The 17,612-nt window shown below is 42.2% G+C and overlaps 1 protein-coding gene across 2 annotated transcripts in view; it reads right to left on the bottom strand.

Annotated features, from left to right (window-relative positions):
- Positions 1–5,510: 5,510 nt before the first annotated feature.
- The window catches only part of LOC137374916 (palmitoyltransferase ZDHHC5-B-like), a 111,310-nt gene continuing 99,208 nt past the window's right edge, over positions 5,511–17,612 (bottom strand). For both annotated transcript variants that reach the window (XM_068041502.1, XM_068041503.1), the window contains 2 exons: positions 17,150–17,225; positions 5,511–6,838 (listed from right to left, as the gene is read on the bottom strand). In XM_068041502.1, the coding sequence (XP_067897603.1) occupies positions 6,723–6,838; positions 17,150–17,225 (192 nt within the window). In that variant the 3' untranslated portion in view covers positions 5,511–6,722. The remainder of the gene's footprint in view (positions 6,839–17,149; positions 17,226–17,612) is intronic.

Genomic DNA, 17,612 nt, shown 5'->3' on the forward strand with positions numbered 1-17,612 from the left:
TGTGGGTCATCAGCAGCAGCACAATTGTACTCAACTGCTATCTGTAACCTCATGGCCCAGCATATCACCCACTCTACCATTACCATCAAGCTGGGGTATCAACCCTGGTTCAATGAAGAGTGCAGGAGGGCATGCCAGGAGCAGCACCAGGCATACCTCAAAATGAGGTGTTAACCTGGTGAAGCTACAATCCAGGACTACATGTGTGCCAACAGCATAAGCAGCATGCGATAGAGCTAAGTGATCCCACAACCAAAGGGTCAGATCTAAGCACTGCAATCCTGCCACATCCAGTCATGAATGGTGGTGGACAATTAAACAACTAACTGGAGGAGGTGGCTCCACAAACATCCTCAATGATGGGGTAGCCCAGCACATCAGTGCAAAAGATAAGGCTGAAGCATTTGCAGCAATCTTCAGCCAATAGTGCCGAGTTGATGTTCCATCTTGGCCTCCTCCTGAAGTCCCCAGCATCACAGATGCCAGACTTCAGCCAATTCAATTCACTCCGCGTGATATCAAGAAACAACTGAAGGCACTGGATACTGCAAAAGCTATGGGCCCTGACAACATTCCGGTGATAGTACTGAAGACCTGTGCTCCAGAACTTGCCGCCCCCCTAGCCAAGCTGTTCCAGTACAGCTACAACACTGGCATCGAGCTGGCAATGTGGAAAATTGCCCAGGTATGTCCTGTACACAAAAAGCAGGATAAATCCAACCCGGGCAATTACCGCCCCATCAGTCTACTCTCTATCATCAGTAAAGTGATGGAAGGTGTCATCAACAGTGCTATTAAGTGGCACTTGCACAGCAATAACCTTCTCAGTGACGCTCAGTTTGGGTACTGCCAGGGCCACTTAGCTCCTGACCTCATTACAGCCTTGGCTCAAACATGGACAAAAGAGCTGAACTCAAGAGGTGAGGTGAGTGACTGCCCTTGACATCAAGGCAGCATTTGACCAAGTATGGCATCAAGGAGTCCGAGCAAAACTGGAGTCACTGGGAATCAGGGGAAAAACTCTCTGCTGGTTGGAGTCATACCTATTGCAAAGGAAGATGGTTGTGGTTGTTGGAGGTCAATCATCTGAGCTCCAGGACATCACTGCAGGAGTTCCTCAGGGTAGTATCCTCAGCACAACCATACTCAGCTGTTTCATCAATGACATTCCTTCAATCACAAGGCCAGAAGTGGGGATGTTCGCTGATGATTGCTCAATGTTCAGCACCATTCGTGACTCCTCAGATACTGAAGCAGTCCGTGTAGAAATGCAGCAATACCTGGACAATATCCAGGCTTGAGTTGATAAGTGGCAAGCAACATTCACACCACACAAGTGCCAGGCAATGACTATCTCCAACAAGAGAGAATTTAACCATCTCCCCTTGACATTCAACGGCATTACGATCGTTGATTCCTCCAATATCAACTTCCTGGGGGTTACCATTGACCAGAAACTGAACTGTTCTAGCCATATAAGTACCATGTCTACAAGAACAGGTAAGAGGCTAGGAATCCTACGGCAAGTAACTCACCATCTACAAGGCACAAGTCAGGAGTGTGATGGAATACTCTCCACTTGCCTGGATGGGTGCAGCTCCAACAACACTCAAGAAGCTCGACACCATCCAGGACAAAGCAGCCCGCTTGATTGGCACTTCATCCAAAAACATTCACTCCCTCCACCACCGATGCACAGTGGCAGCAGTGTGTACCATCTAGAAGATGTACTGCAGCAACGCACCAAGGCTCCTTTGACAGCACCTTCCAAACCCACAATCTCTACCATCTAGAAGGACAAGGGCAGCAGATGCATGGAACACCACCACCTGCAAGTTCCCCTCCAAGACACACACCATCCTGACTTAGAACTATATCGCCGTTCCTTCATTGTCGCTGGGTCCCTCCCTAACAGCACTGTGTGTGTACCTACTCCACACGGACTGCAGCGGTTCAAAAAGGCAGCTCACCACCACCTTCTCAACAGGTAATAGGGATGGGCAATAAATGCTCTCCTAGCCAGCAATACCCACATCACATGAACGAACAAAACAAAAAAATTACCACATGGTAGAGCACAAAAGAAATCAGTGTTTGCCATGTCAAGCAACCACAATGTCAAATGCTCGTGATCCTCTGAAGATGTCCGAACTACCTCCAGGACCATGGATTAAAGTTAGCGTTGATTTTGCAGATTTGCCCATTGGTGAACACCTGATTGTTATCATTGACAACTTCAGCAGAAGGAATTAGTTATGTCAACTTCAATGAAATAGTTATCCCAAAGCTTGACCAGATTTTCGCCTTGTTTGGAATCTCTCAAACAATAAGAAGTGACAATGGACCCCTATTCAACAACAATGTGTTCAGTAAATTTGTGAATTTCACTCATTGAAAAATCACACCCTGTTGGCCCAGAGCTAATGGAGAAGTCAAGAGATTTATGCGTACCTTGAAAAAAGTGATACACACAGCTGTTAAATTCCAGAAAGCTTGTTGTGGCAGTATGAGGTTGGAGCCTGTCTTTACTCAGTTTCACATTTAGTGTGCAGAGTAAAAGGATTACAAACACGTAGCTCCTCACTCAAAACTTCCACCAGTCTTAGGAAGAGTGTCCTCATAAGTGCTCAAGTAAGACCCCAGTTAACACCCTGCACCAGGATATAATTAAACAATTGATAGAGAATTAACACAGCTGCAACTGAGAGCAAGTAGTGGAAGTAAGAGTTGTATCGCTTTCTTCTGCTGGAAAACCACCAGCAAGGCTCATCTTTGCACATCCTATTTTTAATTTTTTTTTTCATGGGATAAGGGCGTTGCTGGCAAGGCCAGTATTTGTTGCCCATCCCTTATTGCCCTTGACACCTAAGTGGCTGGCTAGGCCATTTCAAGGGCAATTAAGAGTCAACCACATTGCTGTGGGTCTGGAGTCACAAGTAGGCCAGACCAGGTGTGGATGGCATAGTTCCTTCCCCAGAAGGACATTAGTGAACCAGATGGGTTTTTCCAACAATCGATGATAGCTTCATGGCATAATTTTCCAGTTAGACCTCAGGTTCCGGAGGCATCAGGGAACAGTGCAGCTGCCTGGAGGCAGCCTCCCGGCGGCAAACAAGGGGGGAAAGCACTCCAGGCAGGCTTAGAGGTGCTTCCTGCCCACCTAGCTCCAGCTGCAGCCACAGGTAACTATGTGATGGGGAACCCCCACCACAATGGCGGCCCAGCTGCTGAAGATATTTTTTATGCTAACATAAAAAATGTGAGAGAAAGGGTGCCTCCATCTTGGGACACCCTATCTGTCACTTACCTGAAAAGGCAGCCGGCTGTTTCTTCAGTGCTGGAAGGCGTCCTATTGGTCCTCCAGCTTTGAGAGCCCGCCCACCATCCTTAATTGAATGGCGAGCCCACTCTCTGACCATTAATTGGTGAATTCAGGGAAAATCACAGCTGGATGACAGTTCCATACACAGTCTGTGCTTCTGACCCCCATTTGACCCTGACATTGGGGTCCCGAAGCCCCTGGGGAAAATCCTGCCCAATAAATTTCAGAGGTCAGTGGAACACCCAGTAGTAAATTCTTAGATGTTACAGTTATGAATTTTTACTTCTTAAATGAATTGATTCACCGGTATATTAGAACATAAGAAAAATAGATGATCAGGTGATGCAGTAGTGCAATGTTCTTGGGAAGAAACAGTAAGATTCAGACAGAGTCAGTAAGAAACAGAACTGCTACAGGTGCTTTTATTCTCTTCCAGCCTCCTATGCTGGTAAATGTGTGTATGGTAGCTTTAAGTGGACAAAATGCACAATGCAATTCTCCATACAATACATCCCTTCCCTTCTTAGTAAATGAGAGGCATAGCGTGTTTCATCGGTTTGTTTCCAAAAGTGTGAACAATAAACTTAAGCATAACTTGAACATTCAACTTCACCAGTTACACTATTAGATATTCTAACTTTTCTATCAATTTAACAATGCACTCAGTCATATACAATGAGATGAAAGATTTGTTCACCAACTGACAATAGTTCACTTCCTAACATAATCATTTCAATATGGTGGATGTTTTCTCTCACGAGTAGGATTTCGTCTGAAAGAAGGCGCACGTACACAAGACTTGTGCACCGCTGAACCCCGCGATATTTCATTTAAATGTAGGGTGAGAACGGCCGCCCCCAATGACATAGAGGGGGTGGCCGCTCCATCCCTGACAACGGCGTCCGGCGTCACTGTGCAGGCATCGGTGTCACCACGCAGGCACCAGCGTCACCGCGCAGGCACCAGCGCCGGCACCGTTTTTAAAGGGCTTCAAGCCCTTCAGTAACATTTGAATTTTTAAAGAAACATTAATTTTACATTGTGTGTGAAAAATTTAAAAAAGCTGGAATCCCCTCTCCCACCCCTACCCAATGTTTGCTTTTGGGCCTATTCCACCAAAATAAAACTTTATCCCCAACCTGAACTTTCCCCCTCAAACTTCATTACCTTTGCCCTTCAATTTCGTTCCACCATCCCCTCAGCCATGAGAAAATGTTTTCCCTGCTACCCCATCCCCCACCCTGTAAATCTCACTCCTTCCCCATCTCCACTTGTGTCACGCCTCAGCGGAGATCCGATGGCATGGGAGTTCCAGCCAGCAGCTGGAATATCAGCGTGGGATGGCCGTCGTTATGAGGTAAGTGTTTATTCATTACTTTTAATAGATTAAATATGATTAGCTTATTCAGATGAAGGCTCTGCTGCCGAGTGGCAGGGGGCAGGTGGGTGGTGGTGGCGGGATGCCGCATCGAGGCCTTGCCGCCACCGGTAAAACGCGGTGGGGCCTTCCCAGCATCAGGGGTTGTGGTGGGCCTCTCCTGGAAGAATTTTCCGAGGCCCACCGCCACGACCCCTGACGTCGAAGGGCTGGTAAATTTCACTCCTTAATATATTGCATACATAGCTACTCAGAACCCAACAGGGAAAACTAGAAGCTATTGAAAAGTAATATAAAAATGAGCCATTCACCAAGAAGAAATGCAAACTGCTTTGAAAGTCTCAGAGATATAATTAATGGGATTTCTATGTCAAATGAAGAATAGCAAATAATAAATTAATAATAATTCATATATGATTTTTAAATTTCATAATTATAAATGGTAATAGAAGAATTACGTATGTGTTATATGGGAAGGAATTAACTTTTTCTTTTTCACCAGTGAAGGAAAAAATCTGAATCAAGAAATAGGGTTTTAGAAGATGTAATTTTTTTTAGCAATACATTAACAGTCAATGCACAGGAAATCTTAATAGGTAGGACGTAGTTTTTTTGTCTTCAATTAATGCCTCATCAGTTACCTTCCCAACAAAAATGATAGCAAAATGGTTGCAAAATGTTTTGAAAAACTCATTTATTCATTTTATTGATTGATTAATCTACACTCAACAGGAGTGCAAGTCATAATTCATAGCAATTTTCCAGAGATGGAAGGGCTTGTCTAACTGAACAGCTTTACAGATACTCAATTATATACACTTTACATAAAGAAAACAAATAGGATGCTTAGAGGAAACATCTGGATTTTTTAAATGGCCAAATATGGCCATCTTGCGATCATGCAACTGTAAGCCTTCTAGTTTTGATTTTGTATCCTGTACCAATCACAACTTGCAGTAATTTCTGTACACACTAATTGGACCTTTATGAAATCAGATGCCGAGTCACAAGTTGTTTGCATTTTACATTTTTTTGTTGCAAAAGTGCTTTGTAATACTGTTACTGTTCCAGCTAAACCAGAATTGCTATTTGTAACTTTTTCGTTTTTTGAGGGTTGACATATGAAGGAGGGTTGAGGTAAACCAAATCGCTCTATTTTGAAGCCACGCAAGCAATCAAATTAATCCCTGTGAGCAACTGAAATTAGTTCCGTGATATCAGTCCAAATTTCACATTGTTTAGAAAACCTTTTGACCTCTCTCAATTTGTCTGGGACTAATTTTGGAAAGTAAAATACTTTAAAATCTTTTTTGGCACAGGTGATTGCTGCTGACCCCAGATGGTGGAGAATGCTAATGGTGAATACATTGCTAACTGGTGACATCACTTTCATATTCTTTGGACATGACTGTGTTAACATGGCGACTCGCATATCAGTGCAGCAACACGTAATGAAAACAGCAGACTGGCAGAGTGACTGGCAGGATGTGCATTTGCCTATGTGATTCTCAACAGGGAGATATCATAGAAGCATACAGGACAGAAGGAACATATCTTGTTGTTGGCTTTGTAGTCATGGATTGACATCGAGTTACAGTTAGACAAATTCCCAAAATGCAAGGCGTGGGGCAGGAGAAATGGAATAGTATGTCACCTGGGATTCTCTCTCACACCTCCTGGTGCCAGCTGTTTGAAAAAATTGGGTCCCATGCTCAGGAAATAGTGCGTTGAATAAGGGGACTTAAAAAGGACATGGGAAAAAGTATTTCATTTGCAACGTTGTCAGAAAAATCTCACTGTGAGTTTGAGGTGTGATCGAAATTCAAGCTTTTGAAGCACTGTTGAAAAACAGGACTAAAATCAGTAAGAGGGTGATTAGTTAGGAGTAAATACTTGGTAATAGAGTGTTCCAGTAGTTGGCTTCTAGCCCAGTTTTCTGAATAGTAAAATGGATATTATATATTTGCTGAGTAAAACAGTTAATAAAAGTAAGGATTGGAGGCTCACTGAAACCTGGCTTATTTAAACACAACTCTCATTAAGGATGTAACTGATGGCTGGAGTTAACTTGTTTTCATTCATCTTGAAAGTCCACTTGCCGTTCTCCATGAATATATTGGGATCGACCTTCTGTATATCTGTAAAAGACAAGGGGCTGCAGTGCTTCTTTATTCCAAGGTGGGATAAACAAATTGATTATTAATCCTTAAAGAACACTGTTAGCACTGAATCTTATCTCCCAAAAATGGATGGGTTGCAGCCATATCAAAGGTTAAAATGCAAAAGACCTGGAAGAGGAACTGAGCCCACCTTGAACCCACCCACTTGCAGTTTTAAAGGAAGGGCAGGTGACCAATCTGCTCGGGGGAAGTGAGTTGGTCATTTAAAGATTATAAATGGGGCTACCTGCCTTCATTTTAAGAGCCATTCTATTTTTAAACACAGTTGGCCCCGTTTCCCAAGCTTTGGGAAATTCAGGAGCTGAAAGAAGGCAAAAGGGCTGCATCCATGAGGTAAGTGCCTTCACAGCATTGCTTGTGGGACAGAAGGAGCAGGAATACTTCCTTCAGGCCCAAACTGCTGCCTAGTAAGCAACCCTCGCCCCTGCCCCTGCGATCTGTCTGCTCCCCCATGGCCACCATTGAAGCTCTCTAACTACCATCTGTTCCCCCCCAACCACCATCGCAACCCCATCCCTGACCAACACAAACAACCCTGGCAATCAGGACCCCTCCCTGACCACCATTGGTGCCCCCTCCCGCAATTGGGACCTCTCCTTGCAATCCAGACATTGACCCATCCAGCAATCGGGACTACTTCCCATAAACCGGACTTCCTCCACCGAATTGGGACTCCCCCCATGATCCGGAAACCCTCTCCCAATGATCACTCCGCCCAATACACCTACCTGCTTTTGTAAGCTTTGACCTTGTGAAACAGGTTTCCCACCTGAAAGGCCTCCAGCCTGTCAATTTAAAGGAGTCCTACAGTTAAATGCCGTAGAACATTCGGGAAACTCATTCTTCCGGGTTTCTTGACCTCACAATAGCCCTGTCTCCCACCCCCGAACACAGAATTTGCCTCCAGGTTAAAATCCAGGCTGTAGTATTTTCCTCCCATGCTTGTATGCTCTGCAAGTTTAAAGTTTGCTCTGAATAGAGTGCTTCAATATGTTACCATTTACTGTGGTATATTTTGTACAGTGTCTTGCATTATCATTCGAGAAAGATTGTGCACTGGATTTTCTTTTTGATGATACTTCTGCCTCTGCCCCAATTATGATCCTCATCTTGTCTGGCATTTTTGGAAGCAGTGATGATTAAGGGAAACAAGGCAGCATTTACCATTTCATTAAAACTGCCGAGAATGCTTCCCATTGGAAGTGCAAAAATACCTGTGCTAGCGAAGTTAATTGTGGTAAGTCCTTGATGTCTGCTCACGAGAGAAATCCAGGATCATTTGATATTAAATATGCTGTTTTCCTCAAAATGATGTGCTCAAAAAGGGACAATGTTGTCAGGAGTGTTTAGATTGTGTTACGAAAGTGCCTCTGTGTTTTGTTGAATATATTTTTTGAGGATTCATTTTTGAAAGATTGAAGAAATGTTAAACTTTGTGGTTTTCTAAGGGGGTCATATAAAGGCCACTTGACTTTGAAAAACAGACCTTTGAAATGTTTTTTAAAAGGGGCACTGAGAGGCCTTGTGTGGAAAACAAGCCTTTCTGGGAAACCACCTGACTTCCAGATCAATAAACAACAGAGAACTTTGGACACTTGGAGAAGTTGTTTACAAAGAAGTGACAGGTCAAGATTGATGGAAGTCAAAAGCTTAACCTCCTGTTGGCGGTTTCGCTTTTAAATTGTTTTGTGTTAGAGTTGAACTGTATAAAAAAAGGAGAGAACTTCCAAGGAGAGAAGAGAACCTCCAAGGAGAGAAGAATTCCCAAGAAAGGAGAGAAGACCACAATCCAGCTCAGCTTTTCAGCATCTCTCTAAAAGACCCTGAGAATTCCGCTCCGTCAACTCATCTCATCTGCCTTTGAAGAAAAGCCTGCTAAATTAGTTCTCAATTCTGCCTGAAAAGAACTGTTCTGAAAGATCCCAGAGACCCGTATACGTAGGCTGGGTGGCCAGACTGTATGTCAGTTTTGCAATACAACAGATCTCATCTGCTCTTTCTTCAAGAATAAGCAATTCAGCCCAAGAGTTTTTTGACTGTAATAGAGCTCTGAAAACAAAAATCCCTTTATTTTTCTGGTTAACACTGGTGTATGTGTGTGTGTGAATGTGAGGGACTAAGGTAAAAAGGGAACTTTAATATTTCAATCTGTGTGTTTATGCTTTACTTCATTATTGGTTAAGACTTGTTTTATAATAAACTGATAATTTTGTTGTTTATTAAAGAAACCTGGTTGGTGTGTTTTAGTCTGGGATAAAAATAGAGTCTATGATTGATTATTTCGGTAAGTGGGAAAAATTTAAATATCTGTTGTGACCCATGGAGAAGTGCAACTACAATAAACAGTGCAGTCCTCCCGTCACAGTCGTAGCATATAACTGGGGGCTCTCTGCAGGATAAACCCAAGGCCAATGGCGTACACTTGTAAGTGGGGTAATAATAATTGAAAAAGGAAATATAAAGAAAAAGGTTCCTCGTGTAATAGAGTAAAGTCTACACCACTGGAATGTCTCTAACAGTTGCTGTGACTTTTCTGGGGATGGAGGATGTATCCCTGAATGATTTGAGGAATTTAATCAGCATTAAGCTAATAGCATAGGCAGCAAAATTGGCGTTAGCGTTAAAACCAGGATCTAAGAAAGCAGACATAATTGAAGTCATAGAGTCATAGAGTTAGACAGCACAAAAACAGGCCCTTCAGCCCATCGTGTCCATGCTGGCCATCAAGCACCTAACTATTCTAATCTCATTTTCCAGCACTTGGCCCATAGCTTTGTATGCTATTTCAAGTGCTCATCGAAATACTTCTTAAATGTTGTGCGGGTTCCTGCCTCTACCACCTCTTCAGGCAGTGCATTCCAGATTCCAACCACCCTCTGGGCGAAAAAATCTTTCCTCAAATCCCCTCTAAACCTCCTGCCCCTTACCTTAAATCTATGGACCCTGGTTATTGACCCCTCCGCTAAGGGAAAAAGTTTCTTCCTATCTAACCTATCAATGCTCCTCATAATTTTGTATACCTCAGCCTTCTCTGCTCTAAGGAAAACAAACCTAACCTTTTCAGTCTCTCTTCATAGCTGAAATGCTCCAGCCCAGGGAACATCCTGGTAAATTTCCTCTGCACCCTCTCCAGTGCAATCACATCCTTCCTATAGTTTGGCCACCAGAACTGTACACAGTACTCCAGCTGTGGCCTACCTAGCGTTTTATACAGCTCCATCATAAGCTCCCTGCTCTTATATTCTATGCCTCGGCTGATAAAGGCAACTATCCCATATGCCTTTCTAACCACCTTATCTACCTGTGCTGCTGCCTTCAGTGATCTATAGACAAGTACACCAAGGTCCCTCTGACCTCCTGTACTTCCTAGAGTCCTACCATCCATTCTATATTCAAAGTGATAGCACACTTTTGCAATTGGAAGAAGAAGAAAGCAAATCAGAGGGCAGTGCCATTGAATTAGCTAGAATTACACATGAAGCAGCTTGAGCTTGAATAGAAAAAGGAGGAAAAACAATTGAAAAAACTTGAACTTGAAAGGGAATTGACAATGAAGAACTTGAGGAAAAGGAAAGGGAATGAGAAAGAGAAAGAGAAGGAAAGAAATTTAAATTTAAATAGATGGAACTAAGACAAAAGAGTGGCCTTGGCTCCAAGGAAAGTTCAGGTGGAGGAAAGATCTGACTCCAACCCAGGACCCAGTGGACAGCTGTTTAAATTTGTACAAGTCCTCCCTAGGTTTGAGGAAAGGGACGTAGAGGCATTTTTCATTTCTTTTGAAAAGATAGCCATACAGATGAAATGGCCAAAGGAAAGCTGGGCACTGCTTATGCAAAGCAGGTTGATAGGCAGAGCTCATGGAGTTTATGCCATGCTTTCTGAGGAGGCTTCTGCAGATTATGAGATGGCAAAAAAGGCTATTATCACTGTGTATGAATTAGTCCCTGAAGTGTACAGCCTTATAGAATGTGAGAGGGTAAAGCAAATTAATTTTGATTGTTGGATACGGGCACTAAAGATAGAAGCCATGTATGAGAATCTTAGGGAACTAATTCTCCTGGAAGAATTTAAAAATTCACCCCCTACATTAGTAAGAACCTATGTAGGGAACCAGAAGGTTTCAATGGCCACACAGGCAGCGGAAATTGCTGATGATTATGAGCTTGTGTATAAGCCTTTGTCTATCATCCCCACAAACCTGAAAAGGATAGAAGGTAGGAGGGTGAAAGGAAGGCAAGTAGCTGGGGACAAGAAGGGACAGATGGGAATGCCCCAGGATCTCCTCTTTAGGCCAGAAAGGAAGGTGGAAGTGAGATCCGCAAGACTAAGTGTTATCATTGTCACAAGGTGGGACACCTTGGTGCAGAATGCTGAAAGTTGCGGGGTAAACCCATAGGACTTATTGGGGTACACAAAGTCAGTGTAGAGAAAGGGGCCCTGACCGAAAGTACGACAGATCAGGCTGTAGCTATGACTGCCGCTGTAAGGACAAATAAAAAAAACAATGTGAGTGCAGGGGTTGTGAGTAAGATACCTGAGAGTTATAGGGAATTCTTGTCAAAAGGAAAAGTAACTCCTTATCCCTCAAGTGGGGCAGACAAACCTATAGTTTTACCTAGGCATACAGGAGCCACCCAAACTCTTTTGTTGGGGAAAGGCATAACATTTCCATCAGAGAGCACACTGAATGCCAAAGTTTTAGTGAAGGGTATTGGCGGGGAGTATATACCCGTGCCTTTGTGTTGGGTGCACCTAGAGTGTGATCTAATGTCTGGAATGTAAGAGTTGTCCATAGTTTGCCAGTAGACAGAGTTGACCTAATCCTGGGGAATGATGTGGCCGGACCGAAAGTAATAGCTTCTCCAGTGGTCACAGATAAACTAAGTGAAGTTAAAGAGTTAGAACAGTTACAGGAAAAGGTTCCAGGAATGTTTCCTTCATGTGTAGTAACCCGAGCAATAGCTAAACAAGTTCCATTGTTGGAAGTAAAATTGGCACGACAGATAGCTGAATATCTGAAACGTTCTATGGGGATTTGGATAATCCGAAGGAAATGTTTAATAAGTCTTCTCTGATTACGGCTCAGCAAGCTGATCCAGAGCTAAGTAAAGTGGTACAATCAGCTCTAACAGAAGCTGAGGCAAATGGAGTTCCAGAAGGCTATTATATTAAAAATGGGATTCTGATGAGGAAGTGGAGACATTTTCAAAGACCTGCAGATGAAGAATGGACGGTAGTTCATCAGATAGTGCTACCGCCAAAGTATCGCCAGGAAATATTCAGGATAGCGCATCAAATTCCTATAGCTGGATATGTGAGGATTCGGAAGACCAAACAATGTATAAGTCGACATTTTTACCGGCCAGGTCTTTCCAAGGACATGGTGGAGTTTTGTAAAGCATGCCATATGTGCCAGATTGTGAACCTGCCATAAAACTGCACCTCTAATTCCCATACCAGTTATTGGTAGACTGTGTAGGATCTTTACTGAAAACAAAAGCGGTACATCAATATATACTCACTGTCATGGATATGGCTACTCGGCTCCCAGAGATCATTCCCTTGAGAACAATTTCTGCTAAACTAGTGTTAGAGAAGTTAATATACTTCTTCACTAGATATGGATTACCAATTGAGATTCAGTTGGTTCAAGGTTCCAATTTCATGTCGAAAAATTTCCAGGAAGTTATGAGTAATTTGGGTATAACACACAGTTAAAGTCACCCACAGACACAATGAGCTTTAGAAAGGTACCATCAGACCCTCAAAACGATGATCAGGGCATACTGTCATAAATATCCCCATGATTGGGATAAAGGGATAAAATTTCTTTTGTTTGCTGCTTGGGATTCACCCTAATAAATCTACCGGTTTTAGTCCTTTTGAATTAGTTTATGGACATGAGATAAGAGGTCCTCTAAAACTAATTAAAGAAAGGTTTTTAGAACAGAGGGACAAATCTTCTGTGCTAGATTATGTATCCGTGTTCCGGGAATGGCTCACGAGAGCTTGCAAAGTGGCTCAGGAACACCTTAAAGCTTCCCAAACAACTATGAAAAAATGGGCAGACAAACAAGCCAAACCTGAACATTTCAACCAGGGGATGAGGTATCAGTATCACTACCTTTTACAGGGTGAACCGTTGAAAGCACGATTCAATGGTCCTTATAAAGTGGTCAAGAGAATTGGTAAGGTAAATTATTTGATTGACATCCAAGATCGCCGGAAAAAGAATTGGCTGTGTCATATCAATATGTTGAAACAATATTATTGCTGGGAGGAGTTAAGCAGGCACAGGTATGTCAGGTAGTAGAGACAGTGAAGGATGAAAGGGATAGTGAGGATGACGCAGAAGGAGGCCTAGACTTTTCTCAAATTGAACCTGCTAAAGTCCAGTTAGCTAATACTGAATTGCTAGGAAGATTGGACACTATGTTGTGACCCGTGGAGAAGTGGAACTAGAATAAACTGTGCACTCCTCCCGCCTCAGTAGTAATAATAGTATGAAATTTCAGGTTACTCAATATTGTGCCACAGGGGTGTGCAGTGAAAGTTGGACAACCGGCTGAGAGCAGTAGTGTCCCAGAGGATAAAAGCAAAATACTGCAGATGCTAGAAATCTGAAATAAAAACAAGAAATGCTGGAAATACACAGCAGGTCTGGCAGCATCTGTGGAGAGAGAAGCAGAGTTAACGTTTTAGGTCAGTGACCCTTCATCAGAACTCCCGGAGGACATGGGCAGATTATGGAAACAATATTGTGCCATTATAAAAGTGACAATGTTGTTGTGTTATATTGTTGCTATTAAAGAAGGCAACGTGAAATATGTGACCACTGCACAAGTGACAACCAAGGGGATTTCTGACAGTTTCATAAAAATACTTCATTTCCTATTCATTTAATTGCTGTTGGTAATGGAAACACTGAATGTAGAGGCTGACAGAAGCCTTTGCATGTACAACAATGCTGCTAGACCTTTCACACATGTTGACAGTCAATCGACCCATCACATCTGTGCCCATTCTTTACTGGAGCTATCCAAAAGTAATCACACAGTCCAGTTTTCTTGACTTAACCTTGAATCCATTCTCTGCTTCAAATATTTATCCACGCTTCCCTTAACTGAAATAACGCCTCAACCATTCCCTGTTCCATGCTCCAACAATCCTTCATGTAAAACTTTTCCTAAACTCTCTCCTCACTCTCTCAATGATAATTTTAAGTTTAAAATCTCTTATCATTGACTCACTAACTAGAGAAAATAGTCTTCCCCAAATCACTCGATCAAAATTCTTAACTTTAAAATCTTCTACTGAATCTCCTCCTAACTATCTCTGCCCCATTGGAAAGAGTCCCTTATTTCAAATCTCTCCTCATAACTATTGTGGCATCATCACACTATATAGCCTGTATGGCTTTATTGATGGGCTTCCCTGGACTCTACACACTACTGTAGCTGTGACATTTACTTTCGTCTCTATGCTTTTACTTGTAAAACCCCAAATTCTTTTGACTTCTTTTAGAGTTTTATTTACCTGTACTCGTACTTTCAGAGAAATGTTATTTGAACCTTTTTGTTCATCTAGACCCTTCCATGTCTTTCCATTGAGGGTGTACCCCCATTCCTTGTTCTTTGTCCCAAAATTTATTACTTCAAGCTAACTTACATTAAGTCACATTTGCCACCCACCAATCCATGCCACCAACTGAAGGCTTTCATCGACCGTCTCATGGTTAGCAAAACCTTCTACTTTTGTGTCGTAAGTAAATTTTGAGATTGTATTGCCGATAACCAAGTCCAAATTATCTATGTACACCAAGAGCAATAATGGACTCAGCAGTGATTCATGGGACATGCCACTATCAACTTCTCCAATCTGAGCAACACTGTTTGCCCAACTCTTAATTTCCTGTCTGTCAACCTCAACTTCTATCCACACTGATATGCTTCCTCTTCTACCATACAACTCCATTTTTTCTAAAAGCTTCTTGTGGGACACTTTATCAAGCACTTTCTAACAATCCATATATACTACATCTACTGTATTCCTGTTATCCATCTAATCAGTGATTTCTTAAAATAAATCAGATTTACCTTTAATAAATCCATGCTAGTTGTTTTTGATTAACTCATGCAGTTCTAAATGTTCTCTAATTTTATCCTGACATTCTCCTGGCATTTTCATTCTAAAGACCTCCTCAGTGCAATCCAGTTTCAGGGCACCAGAAAACTTTGGTTCAGTGGCGCAGTGGTTAGTACCGCAGCCTCACAGCTCTAGCGACCCGGGTTCGGTTCTGGGTATTATCTGTGTGGAGTTTGCAAGTTCTCCCTGTGACTGCGTGGGTTTTCGTCGGGTGCTCCGGTTTCCTCCCACAGCCAAAGACTTGCAGGTTGATAGGTAAATTGGCCATTGTAAATTGCCCCTAGTGTAGGTAGATGGTGGGGATGTGGTAGGTAATATGGGGATTAATGTAGGATTAGTATAAATGGGTGGTTGTTGGTCTGCACAGACTTGGTGGGCCGAAGGGCCTGTTTCAGTGCTGTATCTCTCTGACTCTATAATTGGGAATTCCACATGCATTCGAGATTCTGAGTTGCAAAATGGAAACTTCCCAGAAAAGTTTCATTGTGCATCATGGTCCCATAATTGCTTTCTTCTATTGCTAAAACCACAATACAACTTTAAAAAACTATTAACTAAAATTGAAAAATTAGATACTCAAAAGGAAATACCCCAAAAATATCTAAAAAGCTTAAAAGGGCCATTTAATGGAATTTGAAGGATTTTTGATGGGGCATTTTACAGAGACCCATTTAAAACAAAAACAGCAAAGCCTTGAATTATACAATGGGATGTTAGTATACTTTTAATGTCTTTATCTAAAATTTCTCACTTTGTGGATCATTAACTCATCTATAGTAATAGTTGTTTTTTGCCTGTCCGGACTGTTTCGATTGGCCAGTTTAAGGAGCACATCTATTGGTGTGTTCATTTGGTGGGTGGTGCCTGGCGCATGCGGAGGCACATGGGCTGCACAGAGGACTGGCATGTGTGACAGGTGTGGCTGCCAACGGTTGGCGGTGGTGGTTGCAGGATGGGGGGCTTGGTGAAGAATGAAAACAGCAGAAGTTAAGGGGAGCCCAACAACAAAGCTACACTGGCTGGTGGGATTGTGTCCATGACGGATGAGATGGGATTGGTGGGAGGGATGGGATGGTAAGAACGGGATGGGGATGGCTTGGGAGGGGTGGATGAGATGATGAAATTGGTTAAATGTGGCAAAATTTTAGGGCCCTGGGCAGAAATAACATTCAGAGCACCTGTGCACCTCCCCCCGGGGCGGGACACAACCCTTGACAGGCCATTAAAACACAAATGTGTAATAAAAGGCATGCAGAAATAAGCCTTTAGAATGTTGACACACAGGATTATTAAGAAAGCAAATCATAATCACAATATTAAATGCCAGAATATTTTGATCTAGTGGTTGTGTACAGTTTTTCTGCATTATGGTGAGTTTGACCAGGGGCTCCATTTTTGACTGGGGCCTTTGGGCACAGGCCCACTAGGCCCATGTGTTAATCCAAGAGGCCTCCTCTTGCAAACTTGTTGATACGTGATAACAGTCACTTTTCACAAACTACTATGAAGATTATATCCTAAAAAAATACAGTTTGCCTTTTTCCACAAAATACATCAGTGGATTTATTCTGAAATATTAATCACTAGGAAGATAAACTTTGGATTTTCATGAAAGTAAAACATACTCTTTCCCCATTATTTTAAACCTTTATAGAAAGAAAGGTTTAAGGTTCATTTGCGACAGCAATTTGTTTTTATTCTTCAAAACTGATCTTCCTGCCATTGTCACGGAATCGCACTCTGAGAATTCACAACAGAAATCTCAAACTCATGACCTGTACTAAGATAAACACAAAATGGCAGATGTTCTTTCAGATAGTGACATCATGGTGAAGAGGGACAAGTAGAATGTAAGCAGTATAGAAATACAAAGTGATCACTTTCAATTCAGTGTAGCCAACTTTCTGCTTTAATACCTAGAAAGATAAAAATGGATTTAAATCATGAGCTTTTATATTGCTGGAACTATTCATTTTGGTCATTGCTTTTAATTTCTGCCTCAAAAATATTGTGAAGTGTTGCAACTTTATCGGTCATTGTGACCTGAAGGGTAAAAAGGAATAAAGAGTAATACAGTAGATTCGTAGCATCGTTATCAATATGTGTAAAATAAAGCTACTGTACCTCGTGTCGCCTTTGTGGCAGTTTCCTTTTTCATTGCCTTTTTACTTGTAACTAGATTTTCAGCTTCTATGTCAGCCTGTAAATGCAATGAAGATGATTACGATCTACCCATTATATGGTTTCCTTCAAGTCTTCAAAGCCCATTTCTTGACATCGTTTCTGAATCCAAACAATCGATATCACCTCTATCCTTAATGGTATCAATGTTTGTTCTTCAACTATTGACAATCTTGGACCCATATTTCCTTTGATCTCAAATGGAAGTTCCATATCTCCCTTGCTCCTAAAACTGGCTCCAAAAATCTCACTTTCCTCTTTAGCACCAAACTTTTCTGTTCCCTTCAACCACTTTTACCTCTTTATAAAGTTCACATCTCCCTAGGACATGAATATTGCTTTAACATCTGGGGAGGCTCTATGAATATCTCTCTCATTCCTAAGCAGTGCACAAGAAAACCTTTGT

Source organism: Heterodontus francisci, chromosome 11, assembly GCF_036365525.1.
Source record: "Heterodontus francisci isolate sHetFra1 chromosome 11, sHetFra1.hap1, whole genome shotgun sequence".
NCBI classification, from domain to species: Eukaryota; Metazoa; Chordata; class Chondrichthyes; order Heterodontiformes; family Heterodontidae; genus Heterodontus; species Heterodontus francisci.